Here is a 24,700-nt window from a genome sequence, read left to right as displayed (position 1 = left end):
TTGTCATTTCCTACTTGTATGACCACAGACAAATTTGTTTAACTCTCTGAACCTTAGGTTTTTATTTTCATCTGTAAAATTAAGATAATTAATACTTCCTCTACCTACCACTTAGGGTTGTATCAAATATTTAATAATAGCTCACATATATGTAGCACTTCAAGGTTTGCTAAAAAAAAACTTTATTATTTCTCTTTTATCACTTTTTTAAATTAAATTAGAAAAAATATTTTCAGTTCCAAATTTCCTTCCTCTTTCCACTCCTCCCCTTGTTAAGAAGGCAAGAAATACAATACCCATCATAAATAGGAAATTATCATAGCTCTTGGTAATTATGACAAACCTATGATTTATGATTTACAGATGAAATTGAGAATGAAAGCAGTTAAATGAGGTGGGATTTGAATTCAGGTCTTCCTGACTATTAAATCCAGCTCTCTATCCATCAGGCTACTCAGCTGCCTTAAATGTGATGGAGACTAAGCGGTATATATAAATACAAGCTGGTACTATCATTATTAATCTGGCTTCATTTAGGAGCTGCATTGAATGTTGTATCTAGAGCCTATTACATTAGGAAGACCTGAGTTCAAATCTGGCCTCAGAAACTTACCAGCTATGTGACCCTGGGCAAGTCACTTATCCCTATTTGCCTCAGTTTCCTCATCTGTAAAATTAGCTGGCGAAGGAAATGGCAAACCACTCTGGTATCTGGCAAGAAGACCTCAAGTGGGGTCACTAAGAATCAAACACAGCTGAGAGAACTCAACCCTACTAGCCTTTTCAGTGTGTCTTCTCAAGCATATTGTATAGAAGACTTTCCCAGAGAGAAGCAACTATATCTTCCCAGTGCCAGGATGCTAAGCTGACTGCCCAGGTGTTCTTTTGTTTTTAAGTCACACCAAGACTACTAAATAACTGTCTGTTTGTCCTCTGGTGGACGCTGCCCCACTCCCGATGGCCATCTGCAAGCATATGGTCCCTCCCTCCAACTTCCCCTTATCTAAGTTTGCTGAGTCTCTTGTGGTGGGGCTCCCTTCTTCCTGGCTGGGGTTTGGGGGGGTCCCAAGGGGTCTGGGCACCTCCGTGTCTCAGAAACCCAAATCCTTCTTCCCTGCCCCATCAGAGCATTCTAGGGAGTTGGAGCGTCTGAGGGAGGCTCTGCTGGCCTCCCGTGCCCGACTTCAAGAGCTAGAGATGGAACTGGAGAAGCAGAAGGCAGATCGGCGGCAGACCGCGGAGGACCTGAAGGAGAAGCAGCAGGAGGTCCTGCAGTTCCGCGAGGAGCAGCTCTCCCTGCAGCAGAAGAACGACAGGTGAGCGGGGCCAGCGTAGGGGCAGAGAGGCTCTCTGCTTCCTACCTTCTGCAAGACTGGCGAGTCAGAGCTTCTTTCTCTGCCTCTGTTCCTGCCGCCTTGTGTAACCACTCCTTAATCAGGTGTGTGATGGAAGCCATGGGGACAGCTCAGGAAGCCACCTGATCAATTTTCAGCGTGAGCACTTACACCTCAGCCATCAGTAAATGCTACAAATCAAGGCTGGTTTTAGGGTTTTGTGCATTGTCCAGACCAGTGCTGCTTCAACTGTGAGTGGCAGATTTGCCAACAGTAAAGGGTTTCTGAACGTGTAAAGACCAAAAATTACTTAAAAATCAAACACTTAATGAATGCGAGGTGTTTCTGGAAGCGCTTGCCGTGGGATGCGTGGAGAAACAAAGCATGTCCGCGTGCCCTCGAGCCACAAAATACCAATCATGCTGCTGAAACTAGAGGAGGGGTCATGAGTGGGAAAAGTTGAAGAAGTCCTGGTCTAGACTTAAGAAAGTGATGGAGAAAATGTTAGTAATGCATATTAAACTGAAAAGTCTGTCATGTGCTTTTTTTTTAGTCGGTTAAACATTTACTAGCAGACTCCTGCCATAAGAGTGGGAGAGACCCTGCTGAGAAACTCCCTTTTCTTTCAGTCTATGACTAGCGAGAGGCAGCTAGTGGCACAGTGGATAGAGCACTGGCCCTGGAGTCAGGAGGACCTGAGTTCAAATCCAGCCTCAGACGTTTACTAGCTATGTGGCCCTGGCGAGTCAGTTAACCCCAAATTGCTTCCAAACAAAACAAAGTATGACTAGTGATACAGTGAGGCCCCATTACTCCATGGATGATAATAATAGCATTTATATAAATAGTTTACAAAGTACTTTACGTGGATTATTTTATATTTAATCCTCACAACAACTTTACGTAAGTTATCTTTACATAGTTCAAATCCAGCCTCAGACATTTACTAGTTGTGTGACCCTGGGCAAGTCACTTAAACCTCAGTTTCCTCATCTGTAAAATGAGCTGGAGAGGGAAATGGCAAACTACTCCAGTATCTTTGCCAAGAACACCCCAAACAGGGTCATACAAGAATTGGACATGACTGAATAACAAATTGGGGAGCAGCGTAGCACAGTAGATAAGGAGGCTTAGAGTGACTTGGAATCAGAAAGACCGGAAGTTCAAATCTTGCCTTAGACACTTACTAGCTGTGTGACCCTGGCCCAGTCATTTAACTTCCCTAAATCTCGGTTTCATTTGTAGCCTATTTCCCAGAGTGGTTGTGAGGATTAAATGAGATGATGATGATGATAGCTAACATTTATAAAGCACCTACTATGTATGCCTAGAAATTACAATTATTATCTCATTTGATCCTCTCAACAACTCTGGGAGGTAGGTGCTATTATTATCCCCATTTTACAGGTGAGGAAACTGAGGGAAACAGAGTTTATGTGACCTGCCCAGGGTCACACAGTTATGAAGTATCTGAGGCAGGATTTGAACTCAGGTCTTTTGGATTCCAGGTCCAGTGCTCTATCCACTGTACCACCTACCTGCACCAATAGATACAATTCTATGGAGAGCCTGTTAATCTCCTGGTGATATTCAGTGCTGTAGCACAGTGCCCTTACACCAGCCCTATACCAAGCTAAGGCACCTGTCTTTAGAGAGCATCGCTAGGTCACAGTGATGCTATCCTGATGGGTCTATTGTCTGTGGAATCCCAGGTGTTCCTAACCCCTGCTCTTTTTTTCTGGTAGGCTACAGCATAAAATGATTCTCCTGCAGCAGCAGTGTGAGGAGAACCAGAGGCTCTTTAAGTCCCTCCAGTCGCAGCTGCAGGTCTACGAAACGCTCTATGGGAGCTCCAAGCAGGTGCTGAAGGGTAAGGGACCTCTTTGCCAGCTGCCTCCTGCCCTGGGAACTCCATCTTCCACAGATATATAGCATTCCTTCGCAGAGAGATGCCATGAAAGATGGGCTGGGGCTTGGGAGAAGAGAGAAGGACAAAAGGAAGGACCTTTGCAGATATAAATCCTAGGAAGGAGCTAACTACAGTGTGATTGGGGTCGTGTCTAAGCAGCCTTGACAATAAGACAATAGCACAGTTAAACCTTCTAGCTCAGGTTACTTAAGACAGAGGTCAGTGTGAACTATTGAAATGTCCAAGTTATAGAGGTCAGTGTGAATTATTGAAATGCCTAAGTTATAGACTGGATTTTTGAAGAAATCCAGTTGCATTGCCTTCAAGACAAGAATACCTCTGGATTCCTGGTTTCACAGTTTTAGCAGGTTTCAAATACTCATGATACACAGATTCAACCCAATAGCCCAGACTCTGTAGTTCATCTCTCTTGTTAACATCTACCTGGTAGTTTGGTCCAGAGCCCAGAAAAGCTGAGGGAATCTTCTTTATCCACAACACAGGCAATATAATATTTCCACATTATAGTAGAATGTGTTTTCTGGGGAGAGAGTGGGCTTTCTAAATATAGAATGACAGACACTAGACAAATAAAATGTCTATGACTTTCAACAAGGCAAAATTCAATGGGGAATCTGATTGCTTACTGTCTCAGGGAAGGGGAGGGGTGGAGGAATAGACTTTGGAACTTAAAACTTTAAAAAATGCTTTAAAATTGTTTTAACATGCAACTGGGGAAAAATAAAATGTATTTAAGACTTAAGTTTACCAACAAGATGCTCAAAAGAGGCAGTATGCCATAGCAGAGAGAGGGGCTGGATTAAAAAAAATAATAGGGATAAATTAAAGCCCCATTTAGGTTCAAAAAATTTAATTGTTTAAGTATAAGGTGAGGGAAGATCTGCCTTGAGGGCATTTCACATGAAAAGGGCGTAAGGAGTTTAATTGAAACAACATTAATATGAGACAACATTGTGTGTAGCCTTATTACTCTTCCTCACACATCCTGCTCCATCTCCCAGCTCTGTGCCTTTGCAATGGCTGTACCCTATGCCTAGTGTGTATTCCCTGCCCACCTCTGCCTTTTAGAATCCCAAACTGCCTTCAAGGCTCAGTTTGTGCCCATGAAGCCTTCTAGATCCACCTGAGCTGCTGTTTTAATCTTCTCTCCCAAATAATCTTACCGATTTTGTGATGTAGTAGAGTCAGGAAGATCTGAGTTCAAATCCTCTTAACATTTATAAGCTATGTGACCATGAGCACTTGTCTAAAATGCCAAGTTACAGATTTGCATTGGTGGTGGTATTTTCCACATTGGGAGTTCCCTGTAATGAAATCACAAGTCTGAATTAAAAAAAAATGACGATGCATTAGAGAAGGGAGATAGTGAAAGAAGTTTGTTTACAGATCACTTAGTTTCACTCCCTTGTTTTACAGATGACAAAACAAGAATAGGAAGGTAGAGAAGGTGTGTTGCAAAGACGAGACGAGCTAGGTCTTAACGGACAGGATAAGATTTGGAAGAGAATTGATAGGGTAGGACAACAGGCAACAGAGATGAAAATGAGTATGGTGTGTGTTGAGGACATTTAGCCTAGAGAAGACCGGGGTTGGGAGGCAGGGTGCATTGGGGCTGTCTTTATCTACAAAACTCTCATTTGAAAGAGAGTGTGGACTTTGTCTTCTTGACATCAAAGGGTGGGATTGGTCACAATGGAGAGAAGCTGAAGGAGACAGGTAATGTGGGAAGGGATGATGAGCTCCTGGACAAAAGCAGCAATCGGTTGGTTGGGTGGATGGTTAGTTGGTTGGTTGGTTAGTTGGTTGGTTAGTTGGTTGGTTGGGTGGTTAGTTGGGTGGTTGGTTAGTTGGTTGGTTGGTTGGTTAGTTGTTTGGGTGGGTGGTTAGTTGGGTGGATGGTTGGTTGGTTGCTTGGTTGTTTAGTTAGTTGGTTGGTTGTTTGGGTGGGTGGGTGGGTGGGTGGTTAGTTGGTTGGTTGGTTAGTTGGTTGGGTGATTAGTTGGGTGGTTGGTTAATTGGTTGGTTGGTTGGACGGTTGGTTGGTTAGTTGGATGGTTGGGTGGTTAGTTAGTTGGTTGATTGGTTAGTTGGTTAGTTAGTCGGTTGTTGTTGTCTGTTCTTGAAGAGGACCAAAATGACATCGCTATATTGGAGTCAAGGTACAATGCATCCAACTATGGCTGATCAGACTGATTCGAGCTCAGAATGCTTGTTGTTCAGAAGAAGGGATAGAAGTGAGACATCTCAAAGAGAAAATGAATAGTACTTAACAATAGCTCGCATATAGGAAGGGAAGGAGAGGAATGACAGATGTAAAGGTGATGCCAGCATTTCAAGCCTTTGGAGACTGGTACCACCACTGGCAGAGATGGTGAAGTAGGTAAAAAGGGAGTCAGCCTGGAAGGGGGGGGAGTTCTGGCAGGAGGGAGTGACTCCGCAGGAAGTTCCCAGAGCAATGGCACCAAAATTGTCCTTCAATCTTTCAGCTTACAGCTGGGACATCTATCAACAAGGGCCTCTGAGCAGTGACTTGAGCACCCTTGTGGCAGAGGTTCGGGCTCTCCGAAGTCGGCTGGAATACAGCATCCAGGTGAACAATTCCCTGCGGCAACAGCTGGAGCAGCAGCTGGATGGCAGTCCTGGGAAAGCCACCCTCGGCTCCTCCTGCGTGACTCAGGCTTTCCCAGCCACTAGCCCTGGGGACAAGTGGCAGTTCTTCCAAGGTAGGAAAATAACCTCACATAGACGTGGGGGTGAAGAGTTGGGGATAGGGTGGGGGTGGGGTTGTCTTCAAAGAGTCTGTGGGGGAGACCCCTACACTGAGCTCTTATGGGCTACAGATGACATCATCATCATCCACCATTCATTATCATCCATGTGGAAGGTGTCCATCCTCAGTTTTCTCAACTATAAAATGGGGATAATGGGGAAAACAATAGCCCGTCTTTCCCAGGGTTGGTTGTTGTGAAGCTCAAATGAGATAATAATTGTAAAGTGTTTAGCATAGTGCCTGGCACATAGTAAGCACTGTACAATATTATTATTATTATACAATAATTTGATACTCCAGACACTATAGTTCTTATTGTTGTATAGTAGGTAGACCAGTATTATTTCAGATATTTTACAGATGAGGAAACTAAGGTTAGAACAGTAGTGAGTTTTCCCAGATCAGTCTCCAGCTAGTAAATGGTAGAGACAAGATTAACTAGCTGTGGTGACCTTGGGCAAGTCACTTAACCCTGTTTGCCTCAGTTTCCTCATCTGTAAAATGAGCTGGAGAAGGAAATGGCAAACTACTCCAGTATCTTTGCAAAAAAAAAAACCCCAAATGGGGTCATGGAGAGTTAGACATGACTGAAAATGACTGAAAAGCAACAGCACAGACTCCAAATTCATAGTCTTCCCACTGCAGCAGTGTCAGGCTCTGCTTTAAATCTAGGTGGAAGGAGTTTTGATCTAAGTTGAGTCCTAAGTGGTTTTCTTTTGCCAGGGAGGTCACTTTTGTTGTTTTTTTTTAAATGTTTCCCACAATTACACATAAAAACAATTGTAACATTCATTTTTAAAATTTTTAAGTTCCAAATTTTCTCCCTTCCTCCCTCTCTTCTTCCTCTTGCTCCTTCCTGAGATGATATGCGATTTGATGTAGGTTATACATGTGCTATCATGCAAAACATTTCCTTATTAGGAATGTTGTGAAAGAAAACACAAACCAAATTAAAAAACCCAGAAAAAAATACAGTGAAAAATAGTGTGTTTTGATCTGCATTCAGACTCCATCAGTTCTTTCTCTGGAGGTGATAGCATTTTTCATCATAAGTCCTTCTGAATTGTCTTTGATCTTTGTTTTGCTGAGACTAGCAAAGTCATTCACAGTTGATCATCGTACAATATTGCTGTTACAGTAGTGTTCTCCTGGTTCTGTTTACTTCACTTTACATCGGTTCATGTAAGTCCAGATTTTTCTGAAGTCTGCCTGCTCATCATTTCTTACAGCACAGTAGTATCCCATTACATTGCTATACCACAACCTGTTCAGCCATTCCCCAATTGATAGGCATCCCCTCAATTTCTAATTCTTTGCCACCACAAAAAGAGCTGCTATAAATATTTTTGTACATGTGGGTCCTTTTCAGGGAGGTCATTTTAAACAAGAAAGAGAGGGAGTTGTATTTGTCCAGAATCATTAAATGATCTGGGATACAGAAAAATGTGGAGATTCTTTGGACATCAGTGTACAGCCTTATGTGAGGTCTGCATGGCCAAAGAAACAGTGTGGCTGCTCAATCTCTTACCTCCTCCTTATAAGTATTTTCATTTTCCAATAACAAACATACCAGTTGGTTTTCTGGGTGGATTGGAATATAAGGAGCCTCTCAACTCTGGCCTCATGCACGTTCCAGGATCAGTCCTGGGGGAAGTCCAGCCTCTAAAGAGAGGGATCAGGTTCTTGTTGCCTTTGGCCCTCTGTGTCCCCTATCCCAGAGCTCTTGAGTAAATCACTTTAAAGCTTAGATTTGACTTGTGTCAAGGGTCTAGCCAAAAGAAAGAGGAAAGGTGTTCAGGGTAGGGAAGATACAGGGCAGAGATTTATTTCCACTTCTACGAAAGAAATGCTTAAAACACAAAAGATTCATAAGCATACATTGACAAAAGTTAAGACATGACTCCATAACCTATAAATCCCGAGAGGTTATACTTCAAACACTTTTAAAAAAATAGCAATATAGTCTTTATTTGTGTTCATTTACATATTAATAAGACACTTCTATTCTCTAATGTAAACTCATTGAGGGCAGGGATTTAGTAAAAATTCATTAAGTTTGTGTCTCCTACAAGACCTAAAACTCTACTTTCTTTCATGAAATGTTTTCTGGTTGCCAGACAGAAGTGAGTCCTCCCTCCTTTGAAATCTGATATTGCATTGTGGTTCTTTTATATACTCTGTATTCTATTCATTTGACTTTTATGTCTTATCCTTGCTTCCCAACTAGATTATAAATTCCATGAAGAAATGTACAATGGCTTTTATCTCTTTAGATACCCCTCAAGTCCTGACACTGTGCATTCATTCCACATAATTCATGCTCAGGAAAAGCTACTTGAATTTAATTATTTAATTGACCTCCAGATATTTAGATTTCATAGCTTGCTTTGGACTTTAAGGGGCCACCAAACAAAAGCCATTTGGGAATCGTGATCTTTTAGGTTGCATGGTGGAGTGAGAATTCTCAGCGTGGGGACCTTTGGTTCATCTGAGCTTCCTCCAGGAGGGATCCTTACTCTCTCCCACTTGAACCATCCTGAAACATCTGTACCTAGTGAACCCAGTGCTGTTCTTCATTAGAGCAGCCCAGGGGCAGGGTGCTTAAAACACTAAAATACAGACTGTTGAGTAGCCATTTTATCTTCACCTTGGCTCTGCACTCTCCAAACGACTCCTTCAAGGTCCATATCTTTTGGCCAGCTAGGACATAGCTTGGGCTCTTTTCTCCTGGCAGTGGGCATCTTTGCTGAGAAGAGTGTAAATATAGAAATTCCTTTTGCTACTAGTTAGCTCCAACTGAGGGATCCATGAAATCCTAGACTCTAACTCATGATCTAAAAATGATCATCTCAGGATCTCTGTTCCGTCACCCAGGCTCAAGGAAAGAAACAAAGCAGAAGCGTCAGCCAGGGAATGGGGGTCGAGGCTCAGGTTTGCCATGTTTGAGCAGCTATCATAGCCACTATTCCCCCACAAGAAGTCCAAGAGAGAGGATGCTTCCATAGAGTTCCCACAAGTTCAACAAATGGGGAGAAAGTACCAGAGGGTGAAGTCACTGCTTTTAAGGTCTACTCTTCCAGGCTCAATGGCTCATCTTCTCTGATTCAGCCCCTCTCCTCCTGATGCCTTCAGGAGGACCAGCTTCAAAACCCTTCAGCACTGAGCAATGTGTCCCTGAAAGTGGCAGGGGAGCCCAGCTCAGCTCCACATATGCTTCAGTGGACTGTGTTCCAGCTAGAACAGATCAGGGTGGGGTCCTGACCACCCTTATCAACTCATGTCTCCTGCCTACATAGGGACATGCTGGCCAATAAACCCCAGAGCTGCAGCTGGCATGGAGGCCATGAGCTCAGCCTTATTCTTGTAAGGGAAAAGTTCCTCTCAGACTTCTCTAATGCTGACTTTCTAATATTTCATTTCAACTTTTCCTAGGTCACATTCTTCATTTGCTACTATTTTCCATGCTTGCCCCCCATCTTTCCAGGACTATGAGGATCTCAGTTCTCAGAAGATCTGTTCCCTGATTTCCCCTTGATATTGTGTTTTTTCTCTTGGGAACACATGAGAGTTGTCACGTTTGATTCTGCACTCTTATCTCCTGTGTACTCATTTCCCCTTATCTTGTTAGGAAGTAGCAAGGCCTCATGCCCACTCTCTTGCTTATTTCTGCTTCGGCTCACATATCACAGAGAGCCTTTGTAGGAAATTGGGCTCCACTCTGTTTCAATGCCAGCAAATTGCTCTCTGTTCCCTTTGTTATATATCTCTGAAGATTCTTCTTCCATGTTCTCTCTCCAACAGGCCTCCATCAGTCTCCCATTTCTATCCATCAAGGACACTCTTTTCCCCGTTCTTCTTTTTTATCCATTCATATGTAATACATACACATACATATATGGATGTGTGTGTGTATGTGTGTGTGTATACATTAATATCCTTCCCATGCTAGGAAGTTTTCATGCCAGATTTGGTGAATAGAATGGGCTTTCATTCCCCATAGCTTGGCCTGGCAGTTGTTTTTTTATGGAATCCTTTTCAACTATCAGAAAGTTTTCTTTTTAAAGAGAAGAACAATTAGATTCCAGTCTGTTCCAGTAGTTTGGGGTCTCCTCTAAAAGAGCTTTTCACAAGAGTCTGATATGTTTATAATTCATAAAGTAATAGACCTTAATTACAATGAAGCAGTAGTCCTTTAAAAATATACATACACATATGCACACACACATACATAGACCCGTGGTTCTATGTATGTATATCTCTAGATCAATTGAGAGAGAGAGAAAGAAAGGGAATGTTGATCCAAAAAATCTTTTCTGGTTTTTAGGGCCAACCCAACACACATAAGGCTCATTTGCAATAGGATGGATCGGCTCTGGATGTCCCTCTGTCTCCATGTCTATATGTATCTCCCTATTTCTGTCTCTCTTCTCTTTGTCTCTGTCTGTCTATCTCTGCCTTGTGATTACTGAGTTACACTGGTTTAGGAGGGAAAGACTAGGTTTGCAAATGTTTTTTGGTGAAGCACTTTTTGGAAAGGCTGATGTCTATGGTTGTCTTTTTGGTGCAGATTCAATTTCTTCTCCTCCAGTTCGAGACGTTGGTATGAATGTTCCAACTTCAGTCTTCTCCACAGCCACATCCAGTGCTCTTGACCCAGAGACCTCCTCCTTCCATAGAGCAAAAGGTACAAATATGATGACTGAAGAGAATTGTGATAGCTCGTAAGAATAATACGGAAGTAGTCACAGCCTGACTATGTGCGTGCAGGTTGCCTCCACTGTGGTTTACTCTTATGCTCTAAGCCCTGCCTGTTATTGTTTTCTCCTGATACTCTGCCTGGTAAGGACTTCCCACCTTTATGGCTTTGTTTCCTTTAATATGCCTCCTCTTCGTTATTGCCAGAAGCCCTCTGCTCCTTGCACGTTTTCCTATTTTTTCCCCCAGTCTGAACCACCATTGATGTAGAAACTTCCATCATCAATGCAGATCAGTAATTTGTCTGTAATTCTTAGAGTGTTATTTGAGGTTACTTGTCTAAGGTCATGTAGCTATTTTGTGCCAGAAGCAAGTTTTTACCAGATCTTTTGGATTCTCCTACTAGCCTTCTAATTACTATTCCACCTGCCCCTCCATTTGTAGGAGAACATAAAGTAATCAAGATTCTTCTGTTTTTGTTTTTCTGTCCCCAAATTGTGTATTACACCTATTTTTCTTTCATTGCTTTTATTCAACGATTATAATTATATCTGACTACCCGATAATATTACTATAAGGAACTGAAAAAGAAGATGTCAACAAGATTAGAATAAATTGGGGCAGGTAGGTGGCGCAGTGGATAAAACACTGGCCCTGGAGTCAGGAGGACCTGAGTTCAAATCTGACCTCAGACACATAACACTCACTAGCTGTGTGACTCTGGACAAGTCACTTGATCCCTATTACATCACCAAAAAAAAAAGATTAGAATAAATTGCCTCAACTTACTGCCCCCAGTTCTGGATATTTCCCAGAGGTTATCTTTCCAAATGCCAGCCTCTTTCCCTAGTTGGTCTTTTGGTCCTTAAACTAAAGCACTGAGTGATTACAGAGTAATTACCATGAGTAACAGGGCTAAGCTTTGACTTGCACTTTATTGTGCTTTTCAGGATCGGGTTTGGATGTGTCCCCTGGAAAGAAGAGCCCTCCCACGCTGGAGGGGGATGCTCCCGATGGTTCATTTGCCAACAAGCGTGGTCGCCACATGATTGGCCACATCGATGACTATAGCGCCCTGAAGCAGCAGATCCTGGAAGGAAAAGTTCTGGTGCATAAGATGGTCTCTCTCATTCAGGTCACTCTCAACTCACCTGCCCTGGAAGCCCGAGGCACTGAGGTAATCAGATCATTGACTCTTTTTTCATCCTTTTCTTCCTACCTCGGGGTTCTTCCCCTCTCTCATTCCCCAATATTTCTTCTTTTCCTCCAGGCTTTCTGATATCTGCTGGTGCTTCTGTTTTCTCTTAGTCATTCTTTGATTCAGCTGCTTTAAAATCAGACCATTTCCTTTCCAGCTCCTGTTTGGAGCACATGAGCTGTATTGTTTCAACTGTACAAGTCCTCAAGTTTTTTTTTTTTCACCTAGCTCCTTTCACTGCCTTAAGCTCACAAAGAAGCAAGCATCCTACCTAGAAAGCAGGGTTTAGGTGCTTGGGGCTGTGTAAAAGACACGAATGGCAGAGCAAAAACATTAAGGTGATAAGCAAGCACTGGCAACCTTACAGGTTATGGGGAAGTTTGTTCTCAGCATACAGAGAATCAGAGAGAACAATCATGAGATCTTCGCATTTACATGGAGCAGTGGAAGTTCACAGAGAAGACAGGCTTTAAAAAAATCGTTTGAGGGATGAGAGAGATTTTTGATGGGCTGATGCTTAAAGGTGGTTTGAGTGATCATGCTGTTTTGAACAGGTCTTATACTGAGATTCTTAACGTGGAACATCTGATATCCAACATGATGGGAAAATTGGGAACAGAGAAGAGTCACAGAGAGGTGACTTTTTTTTTTTTACAGTAGGGATGTCCAGTCCGAGATATCTTGTATACAGAACACTTTAGAGCACTAAATGGAGAGAATCACCTGAGAATGAATGAGTAAATTTTTGCATTATCCATTTATGTTCAGGCCCTATTCAGTTGTTTTCAGTCATATCTGACTCTTTGTGACTCCATTTGGGGTTTTCTTGGCAAAGACATTGGAGTGATTTGCCATTTCCTTCTCCAGCTCATTTTACAGATGAGGAAACTGAGGCAAACTGGGTTAAGTGACTTGCCCAGGGTCACACAGCTAGTAAGTGTCTGAGTCTGGATTTGAACTCAGGAAGATGAGTCTTCCTGACTCCAGGCCTTGCATTCTATCCACTGTGCAACATAGCTGCCCCAATATAACTTGTGAATACTGATGCAAAAAAAAAAAAATTAAACAAAAGTCTAGCAAAAAGATTATAGTAAAATATTCAAAAAAGTTATTTACTATGAACAAGTTCTGTCTCTACTAGAAATGTAAGGGTGATTTAACATTAGGAAGCCAATTAACATAACAGTATATACCATAAATAACTGCAGATACATATAATCCATATTTTACTTTGTCTCTGGTTCTTGGAAAAACTTGATAAATGTCTAATAGCAATAATGATGAAACACATCAGAGTACGTATAAGTTTTTGGATTCTGTAAAATTGTATTAATACTAATTAAGCCTTTTTTAAAATTTTATTAATTTATTTTGATTTATCAACAATCACTTCCATATGCTTTTGAGTTGAAAAATTTTCTCCCGTTTCCTCCCCCCGACCCTCCCCAAGACAGTGCACAATCTGATATAATAGGCTTTACATTTACATTCCTATTAAACATATTTTCATATTAGTGAAGTTGTAAGTAAAAATTAAAACCAATAGGAGGAACCATCAGAAAGATGAAACAAAACTGAACAAAAGGTAAAAATAAGTGATAGTGATTTGACTTCCATAGTTCTTTCTTTGGATGTGGACAGCATTTTCCATCCCGAGGCCTCTGGAGATGTCTTCAATCTTTGTAATGCTGAGAAGGGTTCAGTTTAACAATATTAGTCATCACATAATGTGACTGTTATTGTGTACAAAGTCCTCTTGGTTCTGCTCACTTCACTCAGCATCAGATCATATAAGTCTTTCCAGGTTTTTCTGAAGTCAGCCTGTTCATCATTTCTTATAGCACAACAGTATTCCATTACATTCATATACCACAACTTGCTCAGCCATTCCCCAATTGATGGGCATCCTCTCAATTTCCAATTCTTTTCCACCACAAAAAGAGCTGCTATGAATATTTTTGTACATGTGGGTCCTTTTCCCATTTGTTTGATCTCTTTCGGATATAGCCCTAGAAGTGCTATTGCCGGATCAAAGGGTATGCACATTTTTGTAGCCCTTTGGGCATAGTTCCAAATTGTTCTCCAAAATGGTTGGATCATTTCACAACTCCACCAACAATGTATTAGTGTTCCATAGGCCTTTTTTTTAAACAAAAGCAAGAATGTATGATATAAAGCCCCATCTTTGGTTACATGATTCACAAGATGGCAAAGTAGTTGTTTTTATCATAATTCCCTAGACCTTACCACTTGAAATCAAGAAAAAAATGCACCATATATAGTAATTTAATCTTCCACAAACTAGGAAGACAGAAAAACCACATGAAGTAAAAAGTCTTCTGAAATGGCATTGGAGAACTGAGATATTTAAATCTTCCAGTCAGCCTACACACCTCCAGTCCATCCTATGTGCTGAGCTCAGTTAGTACAAGCCACCTCATAGACTTTGGCCTTGAGTTTCAAGTTCTGGCTATGATGACAACCCCCTCCCCTCAGAGTAGTGACCCCAGTGGAACCCTCTCAGGCCCATAAGAGGTAGGATACTTGATGGAAAGCAAGTGAACAGGAGATGTGGAAGATGGAGCACGATGGAGCCACTGAGAGGGGAAGGGGTTCTGTGCCTGTGGGAAAGAGGACTAGAAGACCCCTATCCTCTCACTGCAGAATTTCCATCGACTTAGCTGTCCCTCATAGCCACCAATTCAAGATTACAGATGTTCAGCCTTGGGAATTTGTGTTGGAGAAAATGGGGGTGTCATGCAGTGGAAGAGGGAGGGGTCAAACAGCAAGGAAGGAAGCCTGAAATAAGCAACTACAAATAATAGAAAAAACCCAAAAGGCAAAAAGTCTGCTCAAGAACAAGTATAATCTGAGCTCCCAAGCATAAAAACCTCATAATAGGACTCATCAAGATAGAAGGAATAATGGGTGAGAATTTTTTAAAAGGCCTTAACCATGATCAAGTAGGGGCAGCGAGGTGGTGCAGTGGAGAGAGCACTGGCCCTGAAGTCTGGACAACATGAGTTCAAATCTGGCTTCAGATCAAACACTTGACACTTACTAGCTGTGTGACCTTGGGCAAGTCACTTAACCCCAATTGCCTAAAATAAATAAAATTTTAAAAGATCTATAACAATGATCAAGTATTATGCTTGAAACAAAAAAAAATGACAAAGAAAACAAGATAAAAATTTATGGAACTAAACAACAGAAGAAACCTTTTACTAAGACACAGACATTCCTATTACCAAAACCAGGATAGGGTTAAGCATCGAGAGAGAAGATGGACCAATAGAACTAGTGAATAGTGATGCAAATTTTTTTTAATGTAGAAAAAAGAGTACAGCAAAATATTTTAAAAAGTTATTTGATATGAACAAGTTGTGCTTCTATTAGGAATGCAAGGATGGTTTAACATTGGGAAACTAACATAATCACATTAAAAACAGAACGCACATGATTATATCAATAGATACAGAAAAGGCCTTTGAAAAAAATAAAGCAACTGCTTATGCTAAAAATCTTAAAAAGCATAGTAAAGGTCCTTTCAAGATATGGTCAAAGTATATATCTAATAACAAAAGCTGACATTGTTACAATGGAGAAACATTAGCTTCCCTAATAAATGCAGGGATAAAGCACAGGCTTTATTAGTTGACACAGTTTTATAAGTTTTAGTGATTCGCAATGAGACACTAGAAATAAAAGCACAAATATGAGCAAAGAAGAGAAGAAAGTATTTGTATGATAGTTAACTTAAAGACTTGAGTAAATCAGCAAATTAACTGAGGAGATTAGCTGCTTCATAAGGTAGCAGAATACAAAATAAATTCACTCCTCTCCAGCATTTCTATGTAGCAATCATAAAAACCAGAAGGAATTGATAGAGAAATTTTACTCAAAATACTCACAAAATGAATAAAATATTTTGGAGCGAATCTACCAAGACACATACACATTTATATATGTTTATCTATAAATCTATATCTATACACACAATTACAAACCACTCTATAAAAATAAAGAATAATTTAAACAATTGGAAAGATATTCATTGCTCCATAGTTAAGCTCCATCAACCTAATAAAAAAGTATTGTACTATTTAAATTAAATTACAGACTTAAATGCCGTGTCAATCAATCTACCAAGGTGTTATTTAACAGAACTAGAGAAAATAAGATTTACATTCATGAACAAAAGGTTTAGAATCTCAAGAGAAATAGTTGGAAAAATTAGGTACATAAGGGGAGCAGTACTTCCAGAGTTTCTGGAATAACCATCAAAATTATTTAGTACTAGTTAAAAAATGGAAAAGTAGGCCGGTAGAATTGATTAGATTAGCAAGAATCTGAAACAAACTTAATAGCTCAATGTTCAATAACCCCAGGAATACAAATTTTTGAGGCAAAGATCCATATTTGACAAGAACTACCATGAACACTGGAAAGCAGTTTGGCAAAAATTAGGTTTTAGACGAGCATCCCATATAGCACAGTAAGTTACAAATTGATACATAACCTAAATATAAAAGATCATATCATTAAAAAAATTAAAGGAAAATGGAAATAGCCTTTATAACTACGTCTAGGGGGAGAATTCTTAATCAAACAACAGAGAGAAGTGATCAGAAAAGAGAAAATAGGCCATTTTGATTATGTAAAATTAAAAAGCTTTTGCACAAATAAAGTCAATACAGTTAGTATAAGCAAAAACTTGTTAAATTCTGTGTGTGGGGGGAATCTCTGTATCAAATAGCTGATAAAAATCTGACACCTAAGACATATAAGGAAATAACAGACATTTATGACCAAGGGGTTATTCTTCAGTAAGTAAGTGGTGAATGGATATGATCAGTTTTCAAAGGAAGAACTTAAAACTATTAATAACCATCAAATGACTAATAATAATAATACAAATTAAAACAAGTCTGGGTTTTTACCTCACATCTATCGAATTATAAATGATGACAAAAAGTGGAAAAGTGTTGGAAGGGCGGCAGAAAGATAGATACACTGATACATTATTCATAGTGCTATGGATTGATCCAACCATTCTGGAAATCAATTTGGAATTATGTGAGAAAAGTGACTAAATTGCTTTATCCCCAAATTCCCACTTTTGGACATGTAACCCCAAGGAGATTAAAGCCCCCAAATATACTATTCTTCTATTTGTCATGGCACTTTTTATCTTAGCAAAGACCTGGAATGGGTGTCCATTAATTGGAAGTTTACTGTGACATGAATATAATGGAATATTTTTAACCATAAAAATGATGACCAATAAGACATTCAGAGAAACATGGGAAGACCTGTTTGAACTGATGCAGAGAGAATTAAACAGAACCAGGAAAGCAACACAAAAACTACAGTAATGTGAACTTTAAAATGAAAATAAAACTCCAAACACTGTAGTTACAATCAACAATATTGTCTCTTGGAAAAATTAAGGGAAAATTAAGTTGAAGAAGTGGGGGGTTGTGGTTGTGGAATGTTGCATATGCTTTCAGGCACAGTTGTAGTGTTGGTGTTTCTGTTTAGTTGTTTTTCTCAGTCACGTACAAGGCTGGGGATTCATAAGGGTGCTGGTGAATATGGGGGAATCCAGAAATCATGTTGTAAAAGACGGAGGTCATTAATAAAAATAAAAGAGAGAAAGAGAGGGAAAGAGGCAGAGAAGATCTTCCTGTTAAACGGTCAACACTGATTGGAAGTAGTTGATGGGGAAGGGTGCCAAGAAATAATCCAGGGCTGAGAATGGCTACAATGGCAAGTAAAATCTAGGGTATGAGTCCATGTGGTTAATGAGGACTGCCTTGAAGTGAATTGGCCATAGAGGCCAGATGCAGATGTTTTTGCAGAGGATTAACATAATTCACAAAATGTCAATGAAGATGCATAAAAGAAAGAAGGAAAGGAGGAAGGGGGGATGGAGGAAGGAAAGAAGGGAAGGATAGAGGGAAGAAAGGAAGGAAACATGTTTGTCATTGTAAATTTTATGCAGCACTCATTGACTGTGGTATGATGGCTTGAGGTGGGAAATACTTGCCTGATCTCTATTTTATAGACCTAGGATGGCAAAGAGATTCAACTTTATAACTAAATCCAGACTGCCAATCAAGTAGGTTACAAGCCAAGAATAAAACCCGGGATCCCTAAATTTATGGTCACTATAAACCTTGAGATGAACATAACTCACCTTCACCGACCACTTAAGAGGAGGGGGCGGTGATTAAGTCCTGAGGCAGCTGAGCCCCAATAGCCAGAGAAGGTAGGGAAGTAGGAGGGGACAGGTGATATAGGGACAGATGAAGGAGATATAACTGGAGAAGAATTGAAGGGAATAAGCATTTATATAGTGCCTAAGATGTGCCAGGCACTGTGTTAAGCATTTTTAAATTTCATTTTTTTTTTTACAAACATCTCCTTTGATCTTTACAACAACACTGGGAGGTAGGTGCTAGATTACCCTTAATTTTACAGATGAGGCAAATAGAGGTTAAGTGACTAGCCCAGGGTTGCATGGTTAGTATGCGTGTGAGGCAGCATTTGAATTGAAATCTTCCTCTACTCACTGCTCTACCAGCTGCTCTACCAGCTGCCTCTTAGAATAGAGGGAAATCTCCATCAGAGGCAGAGAGCTAGAAGCGGATCAGTCCTCTCTAACAACAGAAGTCATTACTCAAGGTTGCATATTCTGGGTTATCCAATCAGAAAAGTATTTCAGGAGTCCAAGATATTCTCTTCCGGGCAGAGCCCTGCCGTGAGGAACATGTTCAAACCTTAGAAGCATGTTTGCTTTCTCTCCTTTACTAGGTTCTCGCCTCTGAAAGCATCCATCAGCTCCGGGGCAGCACCAGTACCCTGCATCAGATCTTGGAGGAGTCTGCCTCTCTCCTCACCATGTTCTGGAGAGCAGCCCTGCCCAGTACCCACAGCCCTGCACAGCAGAGGAAAGTGGTAAGAGGTGGGAGGGATATGGTGCATGTTTCAGGAGAGATTGAAGTGCTCCCCCAGGAGAAGCCAGGAGTGAGCGACAGAGAAAGGGAACTTCCAGGAGCTAGCCTTAGGAGAGAGGGAGCTTCTTATCCCCTACACTACCTGGCTTCCACTAAACTCTTCCACTACAGCCATCAGTACTACATGAGGTGGGAAATACTTGCCTGATCTCTATTTTATAGACCTAGGGTGGCAAAGAGATTCAACTTTATGACTAAATCCAGACTGCCAATCAAGTAGGTTACAAGCCAAGAATAAAATCCGGGATCCCTAAATTTATGGTCACTATAAACCTTGAGATGCACATAACTCACCTTCACCGCCCAATTAAGAGGTGAACTAACATAATCACAAACTGGTAGTAGTATTAAGTCATAGGGCTTCCCAGGCACCAACACTGAAGGCCTGGGATGGCTTTAGAATCTTAGGATTCTGGGGGAGGAGGTGGGGAAGGTCTGAGAAATTGGCAGTCATTCCAAGGACTCTTCTCTGAGCTCAAGCCAGGCTTTCGGGGTAGAACAGAGTTGGTGGACATATTTCAAGAGATCTATGAGTTTGGATGGGAAAAAAATACATCTTTATTTCCACTAACTTCTTTCTGAAATGTAGCATGCCCTTCCATTATGAATGTAAATGAGATACATTCTGAGAAAGGGGTTCAGCAGCTTCACCAGATTGCCAGAGGGGTCTGTGCCACAAAAAAAGATTAAGGGCTTCTGAGCTAGAAAATCTCTAGATTGAATCCAGTACCCCTTTCCCCCAGTATAGATTAGATACTGGATTAATGTCCTAGATCCAGTTACAGATAGTTGTATCAGTCTAAAAGACTGTTTATTGTTTTCAAGGGATTTGACAAATCTTGATCAGCCTAAACATGCAAATTTTCCCCAGTCCATTCATTCTCCCAGTTGCTTGATAAATTAACAAATATTTAATGAATGCCCACCCTTCATACAATGACACAGTACCAGTGCAAATGATGTCAAAGGACCCTGGTAATTGCAAAGAAGAAAAAGATTATAGGTGGTTTTTTTTTAATTAAAATTCTAACACGTCCTATTTAATTCAGGCTCTCAGTTTATCTGTATGCCTGTTTTAGATGCATTAAATCCCCATCCCTGCAAAGTCCTATCTCCAGAACCAGGCTTTCTTTGGGAAGCAGAAGGGTGTTGGTGATTGTCACAGAGAAAAGTCATCCCCGAATTACAGCTGAGAAGGGTGTGGATTCCTGTGTTGGGCTTTCAGGGTTGTACAGCTTATAGTACTTGTTAGGTATTCTAACAAAGAACCCCATCTTTTATTTAGGAGGAGTCAATGAAAGGAGAAATTCTAGAGCTGAAAACCAAATTGTCTAAGCAAGAGACTCTCCTTCAGAGTACAAATGAACGCCTGAAGACCAGCAACCGGCTGAAGGAGAGCATGGAGCAGTTCATTATCAACCAATGTAGGTGTTCCCAGCCAGCACTGCTCAAGATTGGAGGGTTAGGGAAGCAAGATGGAAAAGGAGAAACTGTTTCTACACATCCCTGCCCTTCTGCTAGATGTCCAGTAACCATGGAGACCAAAGAGAGTCCATCACATGATGTGTCTATGGATGGAGCTCTCCTGATGTCCCCATGCTTCCTGTGCATTATGTCGCATCAATCAACAAGCATTTATTATGTGTCAGGCAATCTGCTAGACACTGGTGATTCAAAGCTAGCAATAAATGTCCCTGTCCTCAGGGAGCTTACATTCTATCACAGAAAAAATAATGTGGCCATATAATGGATACATAATATATACAAAGTAAATAGAAGATAATCTGGTACGAGGAGGGGTACTAGTAGCTGAGGGGAGGAGAGGTGGAGAAGGATCAGGATAAGTGCTTAAGATGGGGTTTGAATAAGAGGTGGATTCTAAGAGATGCAGGTGAAGAGGAGTCCAAGCATAGGGGAAACTGTACAAGGGCACAAAAAAAGGACAAAATGTATGGCACCAGCAGCAATGTCTAGGTGAATCATAACAGTGTGTGAAGAGGAATATTGTGTAACAGGACCTGGAAGTATAAATTTGGGCCAGGTTGAGAAGAGCTTTAAGTGCTAGAAGAATTTGTATTCTATCCTATAAGCAATAGGGAGTGATAGGAGCTTCTTGAGCCGGGGAGGGACACAGTCAGACATGTGCTTTAGGAATATCACTTTGGGAGCTGTGTTAAGATAGACTGGAAAAGGGAGAAACTGGAGGTAGGAAGAACCAAATAAGAAGCTATTATAATTGTCCAGGCAAGAGGTAATGAAGTTTGAAACTAAGAGGGTAGTCACATAAATAAAGAGAAGAGGTAGACTTAACAAAATGGGTTACCTGCTTGGTGATGGGGAATGAAGAGTCGAGGATGGCACTGGGATTGTGAACCTAGATGACTGGAAAGTTGCTCTAGTATCCTCAACAGAAAGAGGGAAGTTAGGCAGAGAAGGGTGGGCTGTTGTGGAAACATAATCAGTTCTGTTTTGGACATGTTGAGTTTGAGATACCTACAGGACATCCAATTTAAAATGTCTAGTGATGGAGCTCAGAAGCTATACATATTGGGGTTGTATAGAGAGAGATGGATATTGAACCTATGGGAGCTAGTGAGTTCACCTAGAGAGTAAAGAGAGGGGAGAGAAGAGGATCCAGGGCTGATCTTTTAAGCTTATCCATGATCAGGGAATGGAACATAGATGAAGATCCATCAAAGGAGATTAAGAACAAGTTAAGAGAAATGAGAGAACAGTATCGTGCAAAAACAAAACAAAGAAGACAGAGAGCCAGGAAAATACAAATGTCAAATGTTACAGGAAGGTCAAGATAGATGAGGATTGAGAAAAGATCATTGGATGTAGCAGTTAAGAGAACATTGGTAACTTCAGAGAGTTTGTTCTCAGCTGAGTGATAAGGTCAGAATCTAGGCTGCAAAGGATGAGGAGTGAGAGAAGAAGAAGCAGAGGCAAAGTGTAAAGAGAATGGAGGTTTTCCCCCTAGAAGTTGGCTGTGAAAAGAAGGAGGGAACATAGGGTGATAGATTGGAAGGGGATGTTAGGTGAGAGGTTTTTTTTTTATTTTTTAATAGGATTAAGTGAGAGGGGTGTATGTGTGTGTGTGTGTGTGTGTGTGTGTGTGTGTGTGTGTGTGTGTGTGTGTTTTAAAACGAGAGATTTGGTTGGGTTTGTAGGCAATAGAGAAGAATAGGGATAGATTGTAGATTAGAAAGATGGGAAGTGGATGGGATGAAGGGTACAGGTAGAAGAGTTGTTCTTTATGAGAAGGATCATGTCTCGTCAAAGACTTGAATAAAGGAGGAAATAAGGGAAATAAGTCAGGGGGATTTTGATGTGTAGAGTAGAGGTGAATGGTCTCTTTTATTTGTAAAGTTGAGGCCATGTCCTCTACTGAAGTGGTGAGAGGGAAGAGTTCTGCGGGAGGCTGAGGAAGAGAAGTTTCAAGGAGTCTCTATTATAGAGTCCTTGGAATGGAGAGCTGATCAGGGAAGAATAAAAAGATTGCTTTGCAGCAGCAAGGGCCCATTTGTATCAGACAGCATAAATGTGGAACAGAATCAGCATGGTTTCATGGCTTCCTGAAGTCACGAATGAAGTATCATTCAGCAGTGGAACTGGACGAGGTGGCCAATGTGAATAATCTGGGGTTGGGGGATAGTTGGCAAGAACAGTAATAGGATAAGAGGGCAAGGGATTCTGATGGACAGAAATCATGAATGAGAGAAACGGGACTGACCAAGCAAGGTAAGCCAGAGAGCAAATTTATGCTCAACCAAGGGAGTCATTAGCAGACTCTTCTGATTTTTGTCTTTTTTTGTTGTTGCAGTAACTAGGACACATGATGTTTTGAAGAAGGCAAGGACAAATCTTGAGGTAAGAGAATTGGCAGTGGCCAGTTCTATCAGCTAATCATGGGACCCACTGCTACCTCATCCATCAGCCTTTGCACCTATAACCAGGTGACCACCAAAGCTGCAGTTTAGCTTTGAAGGAAACCATGCTCTTTCCACAACTTGTAATCATCATAGTGGGGCTGCTGTTCTGCTTCTCATTTCTTTGTCACCTCTGTGACCTCTCTTATATTGTTAACCTCACTCACGCTCTTCTCTGTTCATTTCCATCACCCCCTTTTTACTTTAAGCTTGATATCCGAAGAAATGCAATTCAGTTCCAACCTGGAGGAACAGGGAATGTAAGCAATCGTGGCTGTGTGACAACCACAGGGAGAAGAGAGGGAGGGAACTAAAGAAAGAAACATCGGGACCATCACGACTCTTCTTTGGGAAGAGTGGCTGATGCTTGTCAGGCTTGGTGGGTAGGAATTGGGGGATGGGATGGGTAGAGATTAGGCTGGCTAGCCCTAGTGAATAAAACTCAAGAAAAGGGAGATGGAGAAGGGCTGGGATCTGACAGGTCTGTCCTGCATCGGCAAACTAGCTTTCGCATCAGGATTTTTCCATTTCTTCTACTTTATTTCTGAATAGCAAAGGGTTGAGACAACTACAACAGAGAAAAGCAGCAGGCACAATATAACATTACTTTTAACCTTTTCCTTTAAGGAGGAACAGAGAGTTTTTCTATAAATTTCTTTATGAAAAATTTCAAATAGGAAGGCTGTCTTAGATCTTATTCCGAAGAGACTAGGATAGTACGTGAAACCTAAAATAGGGAATGGCTTAAAGAAAAGACTTCTAAACACACATACTGTTGAAGCAAAAGCATGAAGGTATGAGGATTAACTGGGAGAAAACCCTTCTCCCATGAGCTATTTGAAGCCTTTAAAATAAGCAGAGGGAATAACTTTAAAACAATGGCCAAAGTATTGCCAATCCAACTCCTGAGAACATTACTCCAAGAACCTGCAAGTGGTAACCTGGTGTGAAGACCACCTTCAGAGGAGTGGGATAGGGAACGACTCTGTTCTTCTCCATGCTAACATCCCTTCTTTCTTTCTCGGACAATCCCTTTCTCTTCTGAGCCCCTTCAGAAGAACACTTCCAAGATTAATTACATAAAGCTTCATCCCTCTCCCAACAAAGGTAACAGCAGCCTCTCACATCTGTTTGGTTTTTCCCAGCTTGCTTCCGCCATGTCTCCGCCATGATCAAAGGCTTCTGTGGTGTAGTGGAAAGAATATTTGACTGGCAGTTGGGAGACCTGGATTCTAATTCCAACTAGTACAACTAGGGCACGAACCATTCAGCCTTTCTAGGCCCATTCTTCATCTATAAAATAATGGGGTTCTATTTGGTGTTCTGTGAGGTCCCTGTGACACTTTTCTATGGCGCTTGCAAAGAGGGAGGAGAAGTTGCTCTTACCAGAGCCAGAGGCATGGCTCCATCTTTTCTCCCCAGCAGGATGCTTCCTTTTTAATTTGGGCTTTAGATGCTAATTGCTTTTCTCCTCGAACAGCATGAAATACTATCCTTTTGCTCCAAATAGAGGTTACTAATCAGAGATCTCACTGAGGAGGAAAGGGAGTAATGGCAGAAAGGAGACTGTTTGTTTATAGATCTAGCACTAATTAGCTACGTGACCCCAGGCAAACCACACACCCTTCCCCAGCTTCTCCTTCCTCATCTGCAAAACATCAGGGTTGGGTAATGGTGGAGCTCTGTGGCGTCCTGCTTTCCAGCTTTGATTAGTGATTCTGTGGACTCTGACTCTGCAGCAGCTTTAGGCAAGGAGGGCACCAATACCTATAGGTGGGGACCCATAGACTGGTCTACCTAGAAGCTTTCTGTCTAGCTGCTT

At 41.2% G+C, this 24,700-nt stretch overlaps 1 protein-coding gene across 7 annotated transcripts in view; it reads left to right on the top strand.

Annotated features, from left to right (window-relative positions):
• The window catches only part of PDE4DIP (phosphodiesterase 4D interacting protein), a 279,980-nt gene that overhangs the window by 253,765 nt on the left and 1,515 nt on the right, over window positions 1-24,700 (top strand). For all 7 annotated transcript variants that reach the window (XM_021003403.2, XM_021003385.2, XM_021003377.2 and 4 more), the window contains 8 exons: window positions 1,127-1,316; window positions 3,080-3,204; window positions 5,751-5,987; window positions 10,602-10,718; window positions 11,680-11,906; window positions 18,744-18,887; window positions 20,232-20,370; window positions 22,773-22,819. In XM_021003403.2, coding sequence (XP_020859062.2) covers window positions 1,127-1,316; window positions 3,080-3,204; window positions 5,751-5,987; window positions 10,602-10,718; window positions 11,680-11,906; window positions 18,744-18,887; window positions 20,232-20,370; window positions 22,773-22,819 — 1,226 coding nt within the window. The remainder of the gene's footprint in view (window positions 1-1,126; window positions 1,317-3,079; window positions 3,205-5,750; window positions 5,988-10,601; window positions 10,719-11,679; window positions 11,907-18,743; window positions 18,888-20,231; window positions 20,371-22,772; window positions 22,820-24,700) is intronic.

The sequence above is a fragment of the Phascolarctos cinereus genome, unplaced genomic scaffold, assembly GCF_003287225.1.
Source record: "Phascolarctos cinereus isolate Bilbo 61053 unplaced genomic scaffold, phaCin_HiC Scaffold_5;HRSCAF=322, whole genome shotgun sequence".
Lineage (NCBI taxonomy): Eukaryota > Metazoa > Chordata > Mammalia > Diprotodontia > Phascolarctidae > Phascolarctos > Phascolarctos cinereus.
Note: the sequence above shows the minus strand (reverse complement) of the source record. Positions and strands in the feature narration are given on the sequence as shown.